Genomic DNA, 24,809 nt, shown 5'->3' with positions numbered 1-24,809 from the left:
AGAACACAACCTGAAGCTCTACTTTGTTTCCCTATAGCAGCCTCACACTGCTTATGCACCTTTGCACATAAATTGATCAACTACCATCCCCAGGCCTCTTTCCTGATCTGCTTTGTTAACTGAACACCATTGTACAGTATGGATATTCCTGGAGTATTCTAGTCCCATGAACATGACACTCCACTTGTCCATATTAAGTCATGCAAAATTATGAGTATTTTTGATAAGGTAGATGTAGAGAAGATATTTTCACTTCTGGGACAATCCAAAATTGTGGCCATAAATATACTGACTGTCAGCAATAAATCCAAGAAGGAATTCAGGAGAAACTTCATTACCCAGAGAGTGGTCAGGATGTGGAACTCGCTACTATGTGCAGTAGTTGAGGAATAGGAAGATAAACACATGAGGGAGAAAGGAATAGAAGGTTTTGCTGATAGCGTGAGATGAAGTAAAGTGGGAGGAGCTCATTTGGATCATAAAACACTGGCAGAGACCTACTTGGCTGACCTATTGCTCCGTAAATTCTTTGTAAAGTAACATCTACCCCACACAGGCCTATTTACCAACTAATTTCATCCACCCTCAACCAATCGGCTCATCAACAGTGAATGTTAAATATTATGTTTAGTCCTCTTCTGGATCAATAACAAAGATGGTGAACAGTAACGGATCCTGAGGATCTCCACCCATATCTGGGATCCAATCAGATCCATTATCATCAATAACAAACCTCTGTATCTGATGTCAATCCATTGCATAAAGTTCCCACTAATCTCAGGAGAATAATTTTTTTCACTCCTCGTCTAAACAGCACCCACACAGTTCCATCCAGTGCCGGGAGGGTGGTGGGGATTGAGAAGGCCAGAGTGAGGCCGCATTGTGTAGAAGAGGAGTGAGCAGGAGCAGATGGAAGTGTTCAAAAGGAGCAAGAAGCAGAAGGGAGGGATTCTGTCTCCTGGGCCCAGCCTTAAAAGGAAGCAGAACACGAGAGACTGTTGGTGACATTGGTCAACTTCTCCAGGAGTTTCTAGTATGCGATGGCAGTGCGGAACAGTCCACATTGCCACATCTGGAGTTCTTGTGCATGGTACTGAAAGGCTTCAGTCAGCCTTGGAGTAAAGAAAATGTTGCATCTTTCACCGCTTCAGGACTTCAGACAGTGATTTACAGCCAATGAAGTGCTTTTGAAGTGTGGTCACTGTTGTGAGGTAGGAAAAGCAGCAGCAAATTTGTATGAAGCTAGAGTCCACGATCGGTTAAATCTTGAGGACAAGTTCCATAGACTAGACTTGTATTTCCTTGAGAATAGACGAATAAGGGGCGATTGATCTAACTGAGGTGTTTAAGATGATGAAAGTAGTTCATAGGATCAATAGAGAGAAACTATTTCATCTGGTGGGGAGTCCAGAATAAGGGAAGATAATGATAAAATTAGAGCTAGGCCATTCAGGAGTGATATCAGGAAGCACTTCACACATGGAAATCTGGACTCTCTCCAAAAAGCTGTGAGATTGGCAGTAAATTGAAAATTTGGAAACTGAGATCATAGATATTTGTTAGGTGAAGGGTATTATGGACCACAGAACCAAATCAGGTAAATGAAGTTAAGGCACAGATCAGCCATAAATGATGAGTGGGTTCAAGGGGCTGAATGGCCTCCTCCTATTCCATATCAGTGTAAATGAACACAAAATCATTGGTAGGAGGCAAAAAATCCCATCATTGTTCATTGCCCGTGCACCCTGCTCTCTGGGTAGTAATCATGTGGAAATCTGCTATTGCATTCTAGAGCAACAATTCACTGTGTAAAGTTCAAGGCTTTGCCAAACACTGGTTCTTCAAGCTGAGGCTCCCTTAATTGGACAAGTTACATCGTGAGATCACAGAACAAGCCTCACCATCACATTGTGCATCACAGTGAGATCGGACATCACAATAGGTTTGCAAATTGGGCCTGTTTGAGGCAAGAGGCTGCCCACCCAGTTTAACTGAAGGAAAGACAGCTACAGTGACTGAGACTAACTGGCAGATCTATCCAGGAGTGAATGTGGTCAGGTAGAAGATCTGAACAGATTTAATTTGTGAAAAGAATATGAACAATGAAAATGTCATCAACATTATTGACAGAAGGTTGTGGACTTTGAAAGATTTGTCGTAACACCTCGTATCATAATTTGTGAAAGTTGTAATGAGCAATATGAGCAATTTAACAGACTTGCTATTGATGCTCAGTTGGGTGGAATGGTTCAATTTTAGCAATGATAATCCAGGACAAAATTAACAGTCACTTGGACAAATGTGGATTAATTAAGGAAGGCCAGCACAGATTTATTATTTAGGAAAATCATGGTTAAGTAACTTGATTGAGTTTTGTGATGAGGTAACAGAGAGGGTTGATGAGGGTAATGCAGTTAGTGTGATGTACATGGACTTCCAAAAGGTCTTGATAAAGTGCCAACAATAGGCTTGCCAGCAAAGTTGAAGCCCATGGAATAAAAGAGACAGAGGCAGCATGGATATCAAGTTGACTGAGTGACAGGAAAAGGAGAGTAGTGATGAATGGTTATTTTTCTGACTGGAGGAAGATTTATAGTAGGGTTCCCCAAGAGTCAGTACCAGCACCACTGTTTTTTGTGATATATATTAATGACTTAGAGTTGGATGTGTAGGGCACTATTTCAAAATTTGCAGACACAAAATTTGGAAGTTTTGTGAACTGTGAGGAGGATAGTGATAGACTTCAAGAGTTCATAGACAGGCTGGTGGAATGGGCAGAGACTTGGCAGATCAAATTACATCGTGAGATCACAGAACAAGCCTCACCATCACATTGTGCATCACAGTGAGATCGGACATCACAATAGGTTTGCAAATTGGGCCTGTTTGAGGCAAGAGGCTGCCCACCCAGTTTAACTGAAGGAAAGACAGCTACAGTGACTGAGACTAACTGGCAGATCTATCCAGGAGTGAATGTGGTCAGGTAGAAGATCTGAACAGATTTAATTTGTGAAAAGAATATGAACAATGAAAATGTCATCAACATTATTGACAGAAGGTTGTGGACTTTGAAAGATGCAGTGAAGTGCAGAGTGATACATTTTGGTAGGAAGAATGAGGAGAGACAATGTAAAATAAAGGGTACAATTCTAAAGAGCTTCCAGGAGGTCCCAGGCTAATGCTCTGGGGACATGGGTTCAAATCCCACCACGGCAGATGGTGAAAATTGAATTCAATTAATAAATCTGGAATTAAAATGCTAGTCTAATGATGACCATGAAACCACTGTCGATGGTTGTAAAAACGCATCTGGTTCACTAATGTCCTTGAGGGAAGGAAATCTGCCGTCTTTACCTGTACTGACCTACATGTGACTCCAGACCCACAGCAATGTGGATGACACTTAAAATGTCCTCTGAAATGGCCTAGCAAGCCACTCAGTTCAAGGGCAATTAGAGATAGGCAATAAATGCTGGCCTAGCCAGTGAACCCCGCATCCAAAAAGACAGGGGGGCCCCGCCTCTACATTTTTTCTGACCCCTGGAGTGATCCTCTGGTCTGTTGGGGTCAAAGTTTAAGAAGGCGGGATCCCTGTTTTTTTAAACACTTCATAGGGATGGGGACCCTCCCCCAAGAGCTGCCAGCCAATCACAAGGCCAGCAGCTCAACAGTATCGGCAGCGCCACTGGTAGCAGTGGTAGCCCTATCGCACATTTCCCCTTTTGTTCTCTTCCCCACTAAACAACCCCCCGTAACCCCCTTCACTTGCTTAAAACCTAATTCTTTCCTAACCTTTGCCAGTTCTGATAAAAGGTCACAGACTTGAAACATTAACTCTGCTTCTCTCTCCAAAGATGCTTGACCTACTGAGTATTTCCAGCACTTTCTGTTTTTATTTCAGATTTCCAGCATCTGCAGTATTTTGCTTTTATTATATTAGTGTGACTCCATACACCAATATTATATGAATTTGACTCTATACCCCAGTACTATATCAGTGTGACTCCATATCCCAATTCTATAGCAATGTGACCCTATATCCCAGTACTATATCAAAGTGACTCTGTATCCAAGCATTATATCAATGTGATTCTATACCCCTGTATCATACCAATGTGATTCTATCTCCCAGTACTATATCAATGTTACTCTATACCCCAGTACTATGACAAAGTGACTCAATACCCCAGTACTATATCAATGTGACTCTATATCCCAGTATTATATTAATGTGACTCTACACCCGCAGTGACTGCAACAACTACCATGGAATCTCCCTGCTCAGCATAGTGGGGAAAGTCTTTGCTCGAGTCGCTCTAAACAGGCTCCAGAAACTGGCCGAGCGCGTCTACCCTGAGGCACAGTGTGGCTTTCGTGCAGAGAGATCGACCGTTGACATGCTGTTCTCCCTTCGTCAGATACAGGAGAAATGCCGCAAACGACAGATGCCCCTCTACATTGCTTTCATTGATCTCACCAAAGCCTTTGACTTCGTCAGCAGACGTGGTCTCTTCAGACTACTAGAAAAGATTGGATGTCCACCAAAGCTACTAAGTATCATCACCTCATTCCATGACAATATGAAAGGCACAATTCAACATGGTGGCTCCTCATCAGACTCCTTTCCTATCCTGAGTGGCGTGAAACAGGGCTGTGTTCTCGCACCCACACTTTTTGGGATTTTCTTCTCCCTGTTGCTTTCACATGTGTTCAAGTCCTCGGAAGAAGGAATTTTCCTTCACACAAGATCAGGGGGCAGGTTGTTCAACCTTGCCCGTCTAAGAGCGAAGTCCAAAGTACGGAAAGTCCTCATCAGGGAACTCCTCTTTGCTGACGATGCTGCTTTAACATCTCACACTGAAGAGTGCCTGCAGAGTCTCATCGACAGGTTTGCGGCTGCCTGCAATGAATTTGGCCTAACCATCAGCCTCAAGAAAACGAACATCATGGGGCAGGATGTCCGAAATGCTCCATCCATCAATATTGGCGACCACGCTCTGGAAGCGGTTCAAGAGTTCACCTACCTAGGCTCAACTATCACCAGTAACCTGTCTCTAGATGCAGAAATCAACAAGCGCATGGGAAAGGCTTCCACTGCTATGTCCAGACTGGCCAAGAGAGTGTGGGAAAATGGCGCACTGACACGGAGCACAAACGTCCGAGTGTATCAAGCCTGTGTCCTCAGTACCTTGCTCTATGGCAGCAAGGCCTGGACAACGTATGTCAGCCAAGAGCGTCGTCTCAATTCATTCCATCTTCGCTGCCTCCGGAGAATACTTGGCATCAGGTGGCAGGACCGTATCTCCAACACAGAAGTCCTCGAGGCGGCCAACATCCCCAGCTTATACACACTACTGAGTCAGCAGCGCTTGAGATGGCTTGGTCATGTGAGCCGCATGGAAGATGGCAGGATCCCCAAAGACACATTGTACAGCGAGCTCGCCACTGGTATCAGACCCATCGGCCGTCCATGTCTCCGCTTTAAAGACGTCTGCAAATGCGACATGAAATCCTGTGACATTGATCACAAGTCGTGAGAGTCAGCTGCCAGCGTTCGCCAGAGCTGGCGGACAGCCATAAAGGCGGGGCTGAAATGTGGCAAGTCGAAGAGACTTAGCAGTTGGCAGGAAAAAAGACAAAGGCGCAAGGGAAGAGCCAACTCTGTAACAGCCCCGACAATCAAATTTTTCTGCAGCACCTGTGGAAGAGCCTGTCACTCTAGAATTGGCCTTTATAGCCACTCCAGGCGCTGCTCCACACACCACTGACCACCTCCAGGCGTTTACCCATTGTCTCTCGAGATAAGGAGGCCAAAGAACAGGTCTTTGAAATGTATCTGATAAAGTACCATATAGTTGACTTGTTACCAAAATTAAGCCTTTGCAATTAAAGGGGCAGTAGCTGCATGGATGTACATTTGTACAAAATTGGGTACAGTACAGAAAGCAGAGGTGAGCAGCTGTTTTTCAGACTGGAAGAAATTATACAGTTGCGTCCCCCTGGGGCAGGAAATAGAACCACTACTCTTTTTGATATATATATTAATGGCCAGGATTTGAATATTCAGGGCATAATTTCAAAGTTGGCAGATGCCACAAAGTTTGAAAATGTAGTAAACAGTGAGGTGGACAGTAATAGACTTAAAGAGGGCATTGGCTACTGAAATGGGCAGACACTTTTTTAACGCAGACAGAAAATTAATGGAGGAATTTAATGCATAGAAGTGCGAATTGATGTATTTGGTAGGAAGAATGAGGAAAAGCAATTTAAATGAAATGGTGTAATTAGAAATGGGGTGCAGGAGCAGAGGGGATGTATATACACAAATCTTTGAAGATGGCAGGCCAAGTTGAGAACGCTGTTAAAAAGGCATACTGAGTCATGGCTTTATAAATGGAGGTATAGGGCTGAATTTTAACACAATTGGGGTCAGGTCAGATGTAAAAAAATTTAACATTTCAAACCCTACTCGAATCCACTTCCAACTGGGTTTAGTGGAGGTGGGACAAGGGGCAGGCAACCAACCCAATCCCATAAGGTAGGGTGGAAATTTAAATATTTTTAATAGACTGCAGCCTTTGATTTACCCTGTTCTACAGGTTTGACTGGGGTCTGCTGTGTTTCCCAGTCCTTGGGAGACATGGCAGCTGAAGGGAGGCAAGGAAAGGTTTGGAGAGAAGCTTTATGGCACTGCTTGTAAGACAAGAAGAGCTGACTGTTTGCCCCATCAGACCCTACATCTACCCCTACAAAGACCCCTGGGGTTGGGAATCGGAGTCCCTGCCTGCTGGGGTTGGGGATTAGACCTAATTGCTTCTGTGGCCTGCTCCAGGGTCCTCGCTGCCCAACTGGAAGGAATGCCTGTCAATCAGGCTGACTTCCTGGCATGGAACCTGTCAAGGAGAAAATATGCACACTGTGGAATTAAATCTCCACAGCATGCACGGATAGTCGGTGTTGTCAGTGTACACGTAGAACCTAAGGTTGTGTTTCCAGATTATGTCACTGAGAGGCAGCATGTAGATGAGAAATAGGAGGGGGTCAAGAACACCAGGGGTAATGATGCGGGAGTGTTAAAAGAAGCCACTATCAGCTTTAAGTACAGCCAGACATTCTAATACCTCCTCTTTATCAATTTTTAGCCCATTCAGTGTCTTAACTACCTCCTCTTTCATTACAACTTGGTAAGGGAACACCTAGCTAACAGTGACCATAACATGTTTAGATTCAATATTAAGTTTGAGAGGGAGAAGGGTGAATCACGAACCAAGGGTATAAATTCAGGTAAGGTAGGTTTAGAGGGTTGAAGCAGAAATTGACCACAATAGACTGGGCAGAACTATTGATGGATGAAACTACAGTGGGAGGTGTTCAAAGAAGTATTCAGTAGAATGTAGGAATTGTACAGGTAGATGCCAGTGTTGTAACTGTACTAGAGCAACTTGGTTAGGGGCACAGCTAGTTCTGGAGCACTTCTTCAGCAGTACAGCCAGAATGTTGTCTGGGTCCATAGACTTTGCTCAGCTTTCTTGATATCACATGCAGTGAATTAAGTTGGCTGAAGATTGGCATTTGTTATGATGGGGATCTCTTCTGGTCCGAAGATGGTTGCAAATGTTTCAGGCTTATCTTTTGCCCTTGCATGCTGGGCTTCTGCCATCATTGAACATGGGAACATTGATGGAGCCTCCTCCTCCTGTTGTTTAATTGTTCACCACTATTTATAACTGGATGTGGCAGGACTACAGAGCTTTTGATCTTATCTGCTGGTTATGGGATTGCTTAACTCTGTCTATAGCATGTTGTTTCAGCCGTTTTGCATGCTTGAAATCCTGTGTTGTAGCTTCACCAGGTTGGCGCCTCATTTTTAGGTACGCCTGGTAGAGGAATATGATGGGCCTTGTGAAGTGATTCATTTTGGAGAGGTAATATAAATTAAAGGGTACTATTCTAAATGGGGTGCAGGAGCAGATGGACTTGGGGGTGTATGTGCACAAATTATTGAAGGTGGCAGGGCAGGTTGAGAAAGCAGTTAATAAAGCATCCAGGTTCCTGGGCTTTATAAATACGGGTATGGAGTACAAAAACAAGGTATGATAAAACTGTATAAAACACTGGTTTGGCCTTGACAAGAGTATTGTGTCCAGTTCTGGGCACCACACTTTAGGAAGGATGTGAAGGCATTAGAAATGGTGCAGAAAAGATTCATGAGAATGGTTCCAGGATGAGGAACTTCAGTTACGTGGATAGATTTGAGAAACTGGAGCTGTTCTCCTTGGAGAAGAGAAGATTAAGAGGATATTTGATAGAGGTGTTCAAAATCATGAGGGATGTGGACAGGGCAGAAAGTTCTCTTGCAGACAGAGAGCATAGACACGATGGGCCAAATGGCTTCTTTCTGTGCTGTAACCATTTTATGATTCTATGATGAAATTACAGATCATTACAGAATTCTGCTGCTGTTGATGTCCCACATCGCATCATGGATGCCCATTTTTGAGTTTCTAGGACTGTTCTGAATCTATCTACCATCTAGCACAGTGGTAGTGCTGTATAACATGATGCAGGATGTCCTCAGTGTTAAGCGGGGATTTTGTCTCCAATAGGGATGGTTTCATGGTCATCCTAGCAACACTGCCATGGACTGATGTATCTGTGACAGGTAGATGGTGAGGACAATGTTAAGTAGGTTTTTCGCTTGTGTTAGTTCTCTCAACCACCTGCCGCAGGTCCAGTCTCACAGATATGTCCTTCAAAGCTCAGCCAGCTAGGTGAGTATGGTGCTATCGAGTCAGCCTTGATTATGGACACTGAAGTCCACCCCTACCTAGAGTACATTCTGTACCCTTGCTACTCTCAGTGCTCAGTAGTGCTCAACATGGAGGAGTATTGATGCATCAGCTGAGGGACGGCATTGGATGGTTACAAAGCTGGATGCTTCCCTACCCACGTTTGACCTGATCCCATGAAACTTCATGGGGTCCAGAGTCAATGTTGAGGACTCCCAGGGCTACTCCCTCCTAACTGTATATCATTGTGCTGCCACCTATGGTGAGTCTGTCTAGCCAGTTGGTCAGAACCAACACAGGACTGGTGATAGAGGAGCCTGCAACTTTGGCTAAAAGGTATGATTTTGTGAGCATGAATGACTATGTGAAGCTGTTGTTTGACTAGACTGTGGGACAGCTTTCCCAATGTTAACACAAGTCCCCAGATGTTAGTGAGGAAGACTTTGCAGGGGTGACCAGGTAGGACATTCCTTTGTCATGCCCAATTCCGGTGCCTAGGTCGATGCCCGGTGGTCGATCCGGTTTTATTCTTAATTGACTTTTTGCAGCTGTTCTGATACAACTGAGTGGCTTGCTGGTTTTTGTATTTTCTCTAACCAAGCAGCATCCTAGTGAATCTGTGTTGTACCCTCTCTAAAGCCTCTCAGCCTTTCTGTAGTGTGGTTGTCCATGTTACACACAGTACTAAGGCCTTACTAAGTTTTTATACGGGTTCATCATTGCCTCTTGACTTTTATATTCAATACCTTGACAGAAAATCTAGAATTCCATTCGTTTTTTGACAGCTGTATAAAACTGTGATCCTGTGCTCTTAAATCTCTCTGCTCCTCATAACCTACTTCCACTCAAGAGTATTATTTTTACCAAAATGCATCATCTCACACCTACTAACACTGAATTCTATCAACACTTGCTTGGCCTATTTCCCCAACTTATCAATATCCCATTTGGAGCTCCCTTTGGTCTTCTAACAAATTAACTAGAGTTCTGATATTGGTATCATCTGCACATTTTGTCACACTCTCTAACCCTATATCCAAACCACTAATGTTCACAGTAAATAAAAGTGGTCTCAGACCTCAACCCTGTGGGACACTGCCATCCACATAAAAAAAAAACGACAACTCCAACTCTGCTTTCTCATTTTTAACTTCAATTGCAATTCATTTCCCCTATGTACCACTTCTGTTGCCTCCTGAAAGAACTCTGAATTTTGTCAAGCATGATTCTTTCCTTCGAAGTCTGTATTGGCTACTTTTAAATATTTTATTTTTATTTAGACACAGATCAATGTATGAATAACTGCATTTGGTTATATAGGACACTGTCAGAAATATTACTGTGATTAAAAGTTATGGGGTAATTCAACAAGCCATGCCTCCAACAGGGGACCATGCTTGATGGGAACACAGCACTAAGACAAGGCCAAATCACTGACTTTACAACCTGTGCTCCCTCTGACAGCAGCTGAGGCTAGGAGCACAGGCTCAGGGCACTTTTCCTTATATTTTTTGCATGCAGTACAAGTAGAAAAAAGTTGTAGAAAAAAATTATAGATACCAGTAAAAACAGGCTGTTGATGTAGATAACTGAGCATCTCTCACTGCTTGCTCTGACCCAGGGTTTATTATACTTGCCTGAACTTTTTTGGTCTCTTTTTTTTGACAGGAGTGCAATTGCATATATACAATTGCATATTTTTCATGTGAGAGTTTCAGCAATGTCAGCAGTTCATTCAGTTGCAGGGATAATCCACCGAGTTCAATCCTGTCTTAACTCAACATCTACACACATGCACCTTCGTGTAGGTATCACAGGAATGGGAATCCTGGCTGATGTTCCCCTCCCTAACTCAGGGGTGTTGAATCAGTTGCAGTAGTCCAACTGCCACCTTGGTTGAAATCAGTTAGTTCCACATCCCTGATAGCTATGTACCACATTGGGTCATTACCAACATTCAAGAGGGAAGTAAGTTGGATCTACTAATAACCGTTCCTTTTACTGGAGAGGCATCTTGGCTTTTATCACATTCCTACAATACTTATGCTCACATGCACCGAAACATCTATGAAAGCAGGTGAATAATCAGAGTAGCGAAGGGGCTGATCTCTTAAGAGTATTCCATGCTGTGGTCAGTGAGCTGGATAGTGGCAAACACTGTGATATACATAGTCTATAATGAAAATGGCAATATACATATGATATTACATGTTCCATAAAGGAGACACTGGTATACATGTTCTTAATGTAGGCTGTATATGTTCTAAAATGGAGATGCTGATATACATGTGCTATAATGGAGAAGGAGATAGAAAGGTTCTATAATGGAGACTGTGACCTACATGTTCAAAAATGTAACCTGGTGTTGAAGTTCTACAAATGTTGCTGGCATCCATTGGCCAACTGCACACTGCGCAATCCTGAATGGCAATCCATCGCGATGGATCAAGTGTTCCATTGTTCTTGCTACTTTAGTGGCAGATTCCAGTTTTTTAATGAAGGTTTTCAGCACGCTCACAATGGCTTCTTCTTCAGTCCAAATACTGCGACAATAAGGACAATTTCAATACATGCTGGAAGGGCACTGAAAAACAAGTAGAACCATTATGTCATATCAGAGTAAAAAGTCTTCATTACATAAGCATTTTATGTTCAACAATCTGGGTAAAAACGCAGGAGTTAGTGGAGCAGAGCTTATGTGTCTGGGCATTGGTGCAGCAACACCAAGAGGCATGATTCTGTTGCTAAAGGAGTATCCTGCACTGTGTGCAGTTAGCACAGGAGTCCACAGTAAGGTATTGGTACAGATTTACCCAGCACTGTGTGTCTGGGTGTGTGTTGGTACAAGTGTACCCAGCGCTGTGATGTCTGGGTGTGTGTTGGTACAGGTGTACTCAGAGCTGTGATGTCTGGGTGTGCCTTGATACCATGTACCAAGCACAGTGTTTCTGGGTGTGTGTTGGTACAGGTGTACCCAGCTTTGTGTACACTGATACAGGTGTACCCAGCATTGTGTACGCTGATACAGGTGTACCCAGCGTTGTGGGTACGCTGTTACAGGTTGTTATGCCAAGGTGTTTGGGTGAATGATAATTTTCTTTGGTCCACTGACTGAAGATTTTAATTTATTATTGAAGAAATTTAAAAAGAACCTTTAAAAAAGGATGACTGCTGGCAGCTTAAGTTTTTTTTTTATTATTCATTTGGGGGATGTGTATGTCGTTGGCTATGCTAGCGTTTATCGCCCATCCCTAATTACCCTAGAGAAGGTGGTGGTAAGCTGCCATCTTGAACTGCAGCAGCCCTTGGGTGTAGATACACCAACAGTGCTGTTAGGAAAGGAGTTCCAGGATTTTGACACAGTGACAATGAAGGAACGGTGATACAGTTCCAAGTCAGTAATGTGTGTGGCTTGGAGGGGAACTTGCAGGTGGTGGTTTTCCCATGCATCTGCTGCCCTTGTCCTTCTAGGTGGTAGAATTTGCGGGTCTGGAAGGTGCTTTCGAAGGAGCCTTGGTGAGTTGCTGCAGTGCATCTTGCAGATGGTACACACTGCTACCACTGTACATTGGTGGTGGAGGAAGTGAATGTTAAAGGTGGTGGATGGGGTGCCAATCAAGCAGCCTGCTTTGTCCTAGATAGTGTCGAGCTTCTTGAGTGTTGTTGGAGCTGCACTCATCCAGGCAAGTAGAGAGCATTCCATCACACTCCTGATTTGTGCCTTGTAGATGGTGGAACAGGCATTGGGGAGTCAGGAGGTGAGTTATTCGCTGCAGAATTCCGAGCCCCTGACCTGCTCTTGTAGCCACAGTATTTATGTGGTTACCTCCAGGAGGCTGATAGTGGGGGATTCAGCGATGGTAATGCCATTGAAAGTCAAGGGGAGATGGTTAGACTCTCTCTTGTTTGAGATGGTCATTGTTGGCACTCATATGGCACAAATGTTACTTGTCACTTATCAGCCCAAGTCTGGATGTTGTCCAGGTCTTGCTGCATATGGACACGGGTTGCTTCGGTATCTGAGGAGCTGCGAATGGCCCCCAACATTGTGAAATCATCAATGAATATCCTCACTTCTGATCTTATGATGGAGGGAAGGTCATTGATGAAGCAGCTGAAGATGTTTAGGCCTAGGACACGACCCTGAGGAACTCCTGCAGTGATGTCCTGGGATGGAGATGATTGCCCTCCAGCAACCACGACCATCTTCCTTTGTGCTAGGTATGACTCCAACCAGCAGAGAGGTTTCCCTGATTCTCATTGACTCCAGTTTGCCTAGGGCTCCTTGATGCCATACTCGGTAAAATGCTGCCTTGATGTCAAGGGCAGTCACTCTCACCACACCTCTGGAGTTCAGTTCTTTTGTTCTTGTTTGAACCAAGATCAGGAGCCGAGTGGCCCTAGTGGAACCCAAACAGAGCATCAGTGAGCAGGTTATTGCTGAGCAAGTGCTGCTTGATAGTACTGTCAACGCCCCCTTCCATCACTTTGCTGATGATCATGAGTAGACTGATAGGGCGGTAATTGGCCGGGTCGGATATGTCCTGCTTTTTTGTGCGCAGGACATACCTGAGCAATTTTCCACATTGGTTGATAGATACCACTGTTATAGCTTGGCTAGGGGTGCAGCTAGTTCTGGAGCACAAGTCTTCAATAATATTCCTGGAATGCTGTCAGATCCCATAGCATTTGCTGTATCCTAGTTCACCTAGGTGATCACCTAGTTTGTAACACTGTATCTACATTGCAAAGGACTGTGAGGAGGGAGACAAAATGGTTGCATTTCCCAGCAAGAACCAAGAACCAGGAAGTTTAAAGGAACTACCTGTGCTTTCAGCAAGCAGAGAAATACTGCTAATTGCTATGTTTGAATCACTGAGTGACTGTCATGTGACAAGCCCCTCCCCATCTGTGGTCTTAAGCTGTTTTTTTTCTCTGCAGAAAGGAGAAGTAACTGGACTCTGACACGTGCAGATCCTAAGTGGGGGTCCCTCTCTCTTCTCATTCCAGCTCAAAAGCTTTCAAATCCTGTTTGTTGACTTACCACCTCTGAATACTCCGGCTACAATCAGAAAACCCGATGGAGGAAATCATTCACATCGCTGTCTCTAAGAGACCCACCGAATTAGTCATCTACCTCTTCAAACTAAAATTCAGCTAGAAGCCAGCCGAATCACCAAACTTCACAGACTGTATACCTTTTTATTTTTATGGACTCTAACTCAACCAACCTACCTTTCTCTACTCTGTAACCTATTTGTGTGTGCGTAAACCTCTAGTGTGTGCTTGTGAGTGAAAGTTGGCGCATTGTTTATTATTTTAATAGTTTGGTTTAGGTACAATAAAGTTAACCCCTTTCTTTGTTAAACTCAAGAAACCCTGTCCGATTGGCTATTGTTATGATCATAGCTAGTAAGTAATCAAACACCTACTGAATTGGCGAGTACATCCACTTTAAGAAAGAATTAAACCAGTTCTGGTCAAACAAGGAGAGGGAAAAGAGGGAAGCCCTTCGACCCCTCCTCACTTGACCGTAACAAGGTGCACCCAGCAGTGTATCTGGGTGTGCGCTGGTACAGAAGAAGAAAGAATAGCATTTATATTGTTCTTTTCATGAGCTCACAACGTCTCAAAGTGCTGTACAGCTAATCAAATACTTTTTGAACTACAATCACAATTGTAATGTAGAGAATGTGGCAGCCAATTTGCTCACATCAAGCTCCCACAAACAGCAATGTGATAATGACCAGATAATCTGTTGATTGAGCACTGAGTATTGGCCAGAACACCAGCTCTTCCCCAAAATAGTGCCATGGGATCTTTTATGAACACCTGAGAACAATTTTAATATATAATCTGAAACACTGCAATTCCGATGGTGCAGCACCCCCTCTCTAGAGTGCAAGCACAGATTTTTGTGCCGAAGTGTCTGGAGTGAGAGTTGAACCCACAACCCTCTGACTCAGAGATAAAAGTGCTACCCACTGAGCCACAGCTGACACACAGGTATACCCAGTGTTCTGTGTCTGGATGTGTGTTGGTACAGGTGTAACCAGCGCTGTGTGTATTGGTATAGGTGTACTCAGCACTGGGTGTGTGTTGGTACAGGTGTATGGAGCACCGGGTGTCTGGCTGTGTTAGAAGCATACCAACAGAAGTTGGCCATTCAGCCCCTCAAACCTGTTCTGCCATTCAATCAGATAACCTTTGATCTGTGACATAACTTCTCTACGTGCTTTGGGTTCATATCTCAATACTCTTGGCAAATAAAAATCAATTGCTCTCAGAGTTAAAATTAATGAGTCGGCATCTACTACTTTTTGTGGGAGAGTGTTCCACACTTTCTGTAAGAGGCTTTTCCTAACTTCTTGCCTGCGTGGCCTGGCTCTGATTTTAAGGTCAAGTCCCTTCATCCATTCCGTTAACCTTTTTTATTATTTTATTGGACCTGACTGTATTTTAGTATTCTGTGTACTCTTTGGATTTTTGCTGTTCCTAGCTTTTCATCATTTAAATAATGCTCAGATCCAGTCTTTTCTTGGTCCAAAATGGATGGCTGCACACTTATCTGCACTGAAATCTCTCTAGCATAGTTTTGCCTGCTCGCTTGCCTCTTTCAGTTAGAAGGACAAGGGCAGCAGACAAGTGGGACCACCATCACCTGCAAGTTCCCCTCCAAGCCACACACCATCCTGACTTGGAAATATATCACCGTTCTTGTACTGTTGCTGGATTAAAATCCTGGAAGCCCCTCTATAACAGCACTGATCTAAAAATGAACAACCCTGGACAAAGCACAAACATGAAAAAAAAAGTGGGCAGGTGCATGGTAAAAAAAATGAATGATGTAACAAACTAAAATAAAATAAACAAATAAAAAATAACTAGAAATAAAAAAAGGGGCCCGTCATGGTCTGAAATTATTGAACTCAAAGTTCAGTCCGGCAGGCTGTAGCGTGCCTAATCGGTAAATGAGATGCAGTTCCTTAAGCTTGTGTTGATGTTCACTGGAACACTGCAGCAAACCCAGGACAGATGTTGTGCTTTGGGCCAGGGCTGTTCATTTTTCTGTCAATTAACATCCTCTCTGCACTAACGCTTTGTCTTTCAGCACACCATTAACATACTGTCTGCCTTTGCTCCATGACCTTCTGGCCAGTTATTCTCTGCGACCCTCTGTCCTATCAACACCTTCACTTTTGTTATCTCTTGCCCCACCTCCTCTTTATTTGCCTAAAATCTATTACATTTCTAACATTTGCCAGTTCTGACGAAGGGTCACTGACCTGAAATGTTATCTCTGCTTCTCTCTCCACAGATGCAGCCAGACCTGCTGAGTATTTCCAGTATTTCTTGTTTTTATTTCAGATTTCCAGCATCTGCAGTATTTTGCTTTTATTTTAGGGTCACAATTTTAAGTTGTATAAGACCAGATTTAGGTTAAAAGTCAGAAATGCAAGTGGTTCCAGAGAGGAATTTCCCAGATCTTTCCCTGCAAAATTGGTCTGGGTTTTTAACCTGGTATCACAATTGTGTGAGACAGGCTGGATGGATGAGAGGACCTTTACCGCTCCATCACTGTTCATATGTTTGTAAATCCATAGACAATTTCCTTGCCTATTACTTTAGGTACTTCCTCAAAAATTGTAATTAGGGCTGTTTGACATGACCTACTCTTTTACTCTATGCTGGCTCTCTTTAAACAGCTCAAAATTTCTCTAAATGCTCAATCACTCTGTCCTTATATAACTTCCCCACAGAAGACATTAGACTAACAGGTCTATTATTTCCAAATTTCTTTCTCTCACCTTTCTTAAATAACGTAGTTACATTTGCAATTTTCCAATCTAAAGGGACAATTTGGAAGTTTATGGCTAAAGCATCTACAATTTCCTTAGCTACTTTCTTTAAAACCCTGGGGTGGAAACCATCAAGTCCGGGGAAATTGTCAGTCTTTACTGACATTATTTTTCCTAACACTGTTTTCTTGCTTATGTCAGCTTTAGTAATTTCCAATCCTTGATTCATTGTTAGTTTCCATGGAGTATCAGGGTCAATAGCTAGAGTGCACAGATTTAAGGGGATTGGCAAAGGAAACAGAGCTGACATGAGCAAAATGTTTTTGAATGATTAGGATTTGGAATGCAATGAGTGATTAGGATTTGGAATGCACTGCCCGATCTTCAATAGTAGATTTCAAAAAGAGATTGCACAAATGCTGCAAGGATTAAAAAAAATACTGCAGGGATATGAGGACAGAGTGGGGAAGTGGGCCTAACCAAATTGCTCTTTGAAAGAGACGGCACAGATTCGATGGGCTGAATTAACTCCTTCTGTGCTACATTATTCTGTGATATTTTCCTCATCCTCTACCTCTATTCAGCAAGTCTGGTTGTTCCTTAATTTTCATTTGCGGTATTATCTCCATTTGTTTTTAAAGAATACATAACAGTACATGGGTAGAGAGGGAAACGATCAGTGTGTGTCATCCAATCATTCTTTGTAGTTTTTGATCTGGAAAGAAATGCTGTTTATCTCATTATCCTGCTGTCAAACTGGTATCCTGTGTAGATTAGATGTGACTTACTGCCTAGAATGGTTATGTGTCAACGCCCAGATCTATTTTGAGACAGTGCCCAAATAGTTGGCATGTCAGTACCTGACCTGTTTTGTGCTGGTACCCAGATCAGTTGTGAGTCAGGATTCAGACATTTCATGATCCGGTTTTGAGAATGGTAGTGAGTCTGCTGTGGCCCAAGGAAATTAGAAGTCCAACATTCGTTTTAATGTCAATTTCCTGCCTAGTAAGGACAACAATAGTTGAATGTTATGCATTCTCCAGGCATCTACACTCCATCTTCGTGACACCTACCTTGCAGACCTGTACCATGTTTGGAGGGCAAAAATTAAATGAAAACATATCAGTGATACCTGCAGAAGCCAAAGATATACCAGTAGGTCCAGCACTCCCATTTCTCAAAGACAAAGAAGGACAGACAGATGGAGGCACTGCAATGAGCTGTAATAGCTGAAGTACAAGTCAGGGAAAAATTGCAACGGAGAAACTTCAACATTCAGAACCAACATGCACACTAAAACAGCATACTCATTTTCACCACGACCCAATGCCTTCTTCTGAATGATACGCATCCTCTACACACTTCTAAGGAAGCCGTGTGAAAAGGTTGCCCTGACATTGCTGCTAGGTGATACTGCATTCACTGTCCTATCCTTGCAGCAGCAGCAGCAGAATTGCAATAATATGTTCTAACTTGAAATTAAATTGAAACCAACCATTAACTGAACTTTAGGTATAATGGTCGATTTACAGAGCGGAATATCTACATACATTGAAATTGTGCCCTGTGCACCAAGGTCTAGGTCATTAATATATATCAGGAAAAGCAAGGGTCCCAACTCTGACCCCTGGGGAACTCCACTACTAACCTTCTTGTAACCCGAAAAACAACAATTAACCAATACTCTTTGTTTTTGGTCATTCAGCCAATTCCGTATCCATGTTGATACTGTCCCTTTTATTCTATGAGCTAAAACTTTGTAGTCCTGCTTAGTCTGCTTCTATCGAAAATGGTACTATTTCTTTCTCTAACACTATCCAACACTTCCACTCTTTTATACACCTTATTCCTCTTTTCTACTTCTGTATGCTGGTGCCCATTCCCCTGCCAATTAATTTAAACCCTCTCCAACCACTCTAGTGAGCCTCCCACCATAAGAACATTGGTCCCAGTCCTATTGAGGTGCAACCCGTTCCAATTGAATAGGTGCCTCCTGCCCCAGAGCTGGTCCCAATGCCCCAAGAATCTGAAGCCCTCCCTCCTGCCACGTATTGATCCTCCCTATCTTCCTATTTCTACTCTTGCTAGAACGTGGCACTGGGGGTAATCCAGAGAATACTACCTTTGAGGTCCTACTTTTTAACTTCCTCCATAGCTCCTGAAAATCTGGCCATAGGATTTAAATACCTGCTCTCTCTATGTCTTTGGTACCAATGTGTATCATAACTTCTAGCTCACTCCCTTGTGCCTGCAGAATATACCACACCTTCTCTGTGATGTCCTTTATCCTGCACAAGGGAGGGCAACAGACCATGCACAACTCACAATGATGGTTACCGAAATGCTTTTCTGTCCCCATAACTATGGAATTTCCTATAATTTCTACTCTTTGCTGTTCTTTTCGGTGCAGTCGTTTGCCCATTGGTGCCATGGTCTGCACTACACTTCTTCAAGGTGTCATCACTCCCTGCAGTCTCCAATGCTGAGTACCAGTTTGACAGTGGGGTGTTAAAATCTTAAAAATTTGAATCTTGACTCCAATCTGCTGTCGCCTAGTTTTAATAGCAGTATGGGGGTGTGGATAACCAACGTGCTCACAGGAGGCGCATTGAAAATTTAAATGTTATATTGAGGCTCCTTGCTTTATATTTAACCATCAATTAGTGTCATAGAGTTACTACTTATAATTTAACACTGGCCAGCTGTGTTTTCCCGGTCTCGGGAAACTAAGTGATAAAGAGAGCTGAGAACTGCTGGATCCAGGAAGTAAGGAAGTGCCTTTACACTTACATGCTGGATTCAGTTTAACTGCTTCACCCACCCTCCCAGTGACTGAACACCCCCCTCAACCCCTTCTGATCTTCAGCTGCCAATTCTTCCAAACCTGTCCATAGTTGTTCCATCTTACCCCACCTACAGCTCTTCCCATCCCTTCCGATGCTTCCAATCCCTCTCTCCCTCCTCTCCGCACCCCAACTGTGGCCTGATGCTGCAAGCCTACATGCCCGACAGCCAGCCAGCCTCTCAATCAAATCGAGACGAAAAAGATTCTAATCAGGTCCTGCCATGAAATTCAGCATGACCTGAGGGAAACCTGTGGAGTGAAACAGAGTTAACGTTTCAGGTTGGTGATTCTTCCTGAGTGCTTAGAGATGTAACAGTTTTTAAGCCAGAGAGGGAAAGGGAGGCTTGGAAGAAAGTATGAATAGGAAAGTTTGTGATAGTGTGGAAGGCAGGAGAGATTAAATGACAAAAGGGATGATGGTGAAAGAAATAGTGATGGGACAAGAAACAAAAGATGTGCCTTGCGGAGGTGTAACTGGGAAAGTAGAATCACCATGAACAGCTGCAGTCCGAAAAGAAAATAAAGGGTTAGAGATTATTATCTGAAATTGTTGAACTCAATGTTGATTCCCGGGGCTGTAAAGTGCCTAGTTGAAAGATGAGGTGTTGTTCCTGGAGCTTACCCTGAGCTTCATTGAAACAATGAAGGAGACCGAGGACAGCGAGATCAGAGTGCGAGAATTAAAATGACAGGCAACCAGAAGTTCAGAATCACGCTTGTGGGCTGAACGAAGATGTCCCTCAAAGGGGTCACCCAATCAGCATTTGGTCTCTCCAATGTAGAGGAGGCTGCATTGTGAGCAGCGAATACAGTATACCAAATTGAAAGGAGTACAAGTAAATCACTGTTTCACCTGACAGGAGTATTTGCGGCCTTGGATAGTGAGAAGGGAGGAGATAAAAGGGCAGGTGTGCTTACACAGGAAGATCCCGTGGGAAGGGAGGGGGGTATTGGAGTGATTAAGAAATGGACTAGGGTCTCATGAAGGCTGGAAGGGGAGCGGAGGGGAGGATGTGTCTGGTGGTGTTATCGCACTGGAGATGGCAGAGGATAATCAGTTGAATGTGGAGGCTGGTGGGGTAGAAAGTGAAGACAACGGGAACATTATCATGGTTCTGGGAGGGAAAGGAAGGGATGACAGCAGAAATGTGGGAAATGGAACACATATGGTCAAGGGCCATGAAAACCTTGGTAGGGGAATTCTCGCTTCAGAAAAGAGGACAATATATCGGAAGCACTGATAAGGAAGGTAGCATCATCAGAACAGATGCAACAGAGATGAAGAAGCTGGAAGAATAGAATAGACTCCTTCCAAGAAGGAAGTATAGTCAAGGTACCTGTGGGAGTTCAAGGAGAGGCTGTTAAGTATAAGAATAAGTTCAGCCAGACAGAGGAAGGTGGTGAGCGCCCTCAGACTGTTCTATTGGGAGGTGGCGCCGCAGGTAGGAAGAGACTGGAGAAGGGAAGAAGAGTTGAGATAGGCAGCAATCAGTTCTGTGGGGCAAGAACAGGCTGTCATGATGGGTCTACCAGGGCAGTCTTGTCTGTAGATCTTGGAAAGGAGGTACGTTGATGACTGTATCGGTGTTGTTTCCTGCTCTCATCCTGAAATGGAAAATTATCAACTTTATTTCCAATTTCCACCCTTCCCTCACTTCACATGATCGATCTCCAACTCTTCCCTTCCCTTCCTTGACTTGTCCATCTCCATTTCTGGGAATGGGCTCTTGGCCAATATTCACTATAAGCCCGTTGACTCCCACAGCTACTGTGACTGCATTTCCTCATATCACGCTTTTTGTAATGACTCTATTCCATTCTCCCAGTTTCTCTGTTACATCGGCAATGATACCTTCCAGTGCTTCCGATGTCATCTTTTTTCCTCAAGCGAGGATTTCCCACCAGTATGGTTGACAGGGCCCTCATTTCCCACATTTCTGCTTTCACCCCTTCCCTCCACTCCCAGAACCAAAATATGGTTCCTCTTGCCCTCACCTTCCATTCCACTGCCTCCACATTCAATGGATCATCCTCCACCATTTCCACCACCTCCAGTGTGATACCACCACCAAACACATCTTCTCCTCCCCTCCCCTTTCTGCATTCCAAAAAAGATTGTTCCTTCTACAATATTCTGGTCCACTCCTTTCATCCCCAACAGACCCTCCCTTTCTCACAACACCTTCCCATGCAAGCGCAGAAGGCATTCAAATAAATATTTAGTACAAAACAAAACCAATACATACCCCTAAACAGCTAAAGTTCCACTTGTACAATCAAGCAACCGTGGCCAGCATTTAAGGTATAGAACTATAGGAAGTGACTTACACAGTGCTAAGTGGTAATTCAGAGGACTGAGAGAAAGACAGAAAGCAACAAATGGCACAAAGGAAATATTAAGAGCTGCAAAATGGAATACAAAAAGTACTTCCAATTAATATCATGGGAAATAGTAAAAAATGCAAATATATTAAGAGTATTACAAGGCTAAGGGAGAATTGGGTTCATTAAAACACAGACACAGGTGAAAGAGTAATGAAAAGGTAATGGTGGATTTATTAAACAAATACTTTGTATCTGTTTTCACAGTCGAGAAAGAGGATAAAATACCAGCTAGAAAAGGGAAACTAAAAATAAGTTAAGGGGAGAAACTTATTAGATTCAAGAAAATGTAATTAAAACCAAAAGTAACTGAGATTAAAATGTTTAATTGTGATTATTTTCTTTTAAAATTGCTTGATACCCTGTTTAGGTAGACAAAAGGATCTCATGGCATTTTTCGTAGAAGAACAGGAATCCCTTCATGTCTTCGGCAGCAGTTCCAGGTCAGCCAACTCCACCAAAAGAGATTAACTTGTCATTTATCTTACTGTTGCTTTGGAACTTTGCTGTGTCCAAATTGGCTGTTACGTTTGTCTATGTAATAGTGACTGCACTTTGCCACATGCATTACTCATACTCAGTACATCTTTGGATAATTAGGGGTCCACCTTTTCTAAATTTTCCTGTAATATTTCTTTCTCCACCTCTTGTTTATTCCTTAACTCTAAATCAAGTTTTGCACGAATCCCTTTTAAACAAGGGGTATGTATTAGTTTTGTATTGTACTAAATATTTCTTTGAATGCCTTCTGAGCTTGCATGGGAAGGTGTTGTGAGAAGAGCAGGGGCTGTTGGGGTTGACAGGAGTGGACCAGAGTGTTGTGTAAGGAACAATCTTTAATGGAATCTTTGATCATCACTGCTACCTCCCTCCTAAATATTTTGTAACCCGAATGTTCAGCTCCCAGACCTTCGCTCGCCTCTGCTTAAACCACTAATGTTTGATTATACCGCCAATGCAATCTGTGTCTCTAGCTTACGAGCTTTATTACAATGCAAATTACATTTATGTATCTTCAACTCAAATCACCCTCTGCCTGTCTGACAACCCTGTTTGTTTTAATCCTGTCTCCTTCTGATCTGTTTGCTCTTTTGTATTTTCCCTACACTCCCTGTACTTTGGGCTTCCTCATATATTTTCTCTCCCCCGCCACCACCCCAGACTATGTCTCCATTACCCAAGGGAAATGCTTGCAGCATTGCTCCTTGAAAGCATATTTTTATCACTTTTTTGATCTATTGACTGCAGTGCGGCTGACTGATAGATTTTCCATGTGGTGTTTGCAAGCAGCAGATGGCAGAAAAAAAAAGTTTAATGCTGTGTGAAGAGTTGTCCCTCTCTTCAGGTCAGCCTGCAGCAAGTCCATTGATGGCCTTTTTTAGTGAGGCAGAGAAAAAGCAGTCTTCTGAGAGAGTGCCAGGTATGTCTGTGGTGTTTTTGATGAGATACTCAACTGAGATCGCATCTGCCAGGATCAGTGTGTATAAAAGATTACCACAACACTATGCATAGACAGAGCAGGCAACAGTCATTCTCAATCTATTCCACCTGGTCAGTTAGCCTATTTGCCTGCATTATTGAACTTCAAAAGCAATCCAGTTATTCTGCTTTTCTGGCACAGCACCAAAATTACATTTAGTCATCTCTCACGCAGGTTGCAACGTTATCAAAGTTTAATGGGAATGAAATCTATTGACTGTTAGGAAGAAGCACCCCATTCAGAACAGGGTCTAATGAGATGCTGATCGATTGAGATCAAGAACTCACTGTCTTTCTTGTATTCAGTGGGTCACACTGACACACCAATGCTGATTGGGGTGGGGGGGGCGGGGTAAGGGTGCATAGAGGGGAGCTGAGGGTCTCACCAACACTCCTATCCCCGCAACATGAGCAGTGGGCAAACTATCCAGAAACAGGAATGTGATGAAGTATAAATAAAAAAAGAGAAGCCATCGTTATATGGTGTGTACAATCCACTGTTCCACACTCTGTCTCTGTTTTAGACTGGCTAAATTTCCATCCCAGGCAGTTTGTATACAGAGTCAACATGGTACATGACTTACCTGCAAAAAGCGAATATCCACCAGTACGTACTGCATGACCACTGCTCAAAGAGGAAGAAGAGAAGAGTGATTGAGGCACTGGCATGTGCTCCAATAGCTGAGACAAAAGTTATAGGAAAGAGACAAAGAACCAGCACTGCTCAGATACAATAGCAGCCTGCCTCCCCAGACTTCAATTATTCCAACACATTATGCCTGCTAATGGCCTAAAAATTCATTCACGCTGTATCATACTGCACAGGAGGCCATTCGGCCCATTGTGTCTGTGCCGGCACTTTGGTAGAACTATTACATTAGTTGCGTTCCTCGGTCTTTCCCCAGAGCCCTGTAATTTTTTTTTCTCTTCAAGTATTTATCCAATTCCCCTTTGAAATCTTCTCCACTATCCTTTCCACTACCCTGCAACAAAGCGCAACTGCTGGAGAATGCATCAATGAACAAGGTGCAAGAAGGTTTTAAAATAATATGAGTAAAGTATCATACAGTAAACAGATAGCACTAAAACAAGTTGGAGAAGAGGACCTAATGAAATCACTCTTCTGAAAATGCCTTCAGCTATCTAGTTTTGTTATAACCCAAGAAGTTACTGCTATTAGTTCCCAAAATAAATCACAAAAACACATAATACAATCCAAATCATTGCACTTCCTGTACAACTCCCTTTTCTATGTGAAACTTTTCAAAGTTTCCTCCAGAGATTGACCACTCTTCCAGATGCCACAACTTGACATTGCCCGAGAAAGAAAAACTCTCCCAATTCACTTACAATTGTTACTTTCAAAATCCCGACTGTCTAGCCTTTATCTGTCAACGTTCACCACAACATTTCTGCAGCTGCCGATCTGATAACCACACCCTTATCTCCACCTCTGATGCCCTAGACCCCATTAAAACTATTACTCTGTCTCACCCTGGCCATTTCCCCTGGTAC

At 43.2% G+C, this 24,809-nt stretch overlaps 1 protein-coding gene across 10 annotated transcripts in view; it reads right to left on the bottom strand.

The window, feature by feature from the left end:
* tmem107l (transmembrane protein 107 like) overlaps positions 1-24,809 on the bottom strand; it is a 101,143-nt gene that overhangs the window by 25,324 nt on the left and 51,010 nt on the right. For 6 of the 10 annotated variants that reach the window (XM_068053749.1, XM_068053751.1, XM_068053753.1 and 3 more), the window contains 2 exons: positions 23,879-23,975; positions 4,876-11,373 (listed from right to left, as the gene is read on the bottom strand). In XM_068053749.1, coding sequence (XP_067909850.1) covers positions 11,304-11,373; positions 23,879-23,975 — 167 coding nt within the window. In that variant the 3' untranslated portion in view covers positions 4,876-11,303. Of the gene's footprint in view, positions 1-4,875; positions 11,374-17,720; positions 17,818-23,878; positions 23,976-24,809 lie in introns of those variants that run through there. The other 4 variants (XR_010977146.1, XR_010977148.1, XR_010977147.1 and 1 more) reach the window with 2 other exon arrangements.

The sequence above is a fragment of the Heterodontus francisci genome, chromosome 22, assembly GCF_036365525.1.
Source record: "Heterodontus francisci isolate sHetFra1 chromosome 22, sHetFra1.hap1, whole genome shotgun sequence".
In the NCBI taxonomy this organism is placed as follows: Eukaryota; Metazoa; Chordata; class Chondrichthyes; order Heterodontiformes; family Heterodontidae; genus Heterodontus; species Heterodontus francisci.
This window is presented reverse-complemented; position numbering and strand designations above follow the sequence as displayed.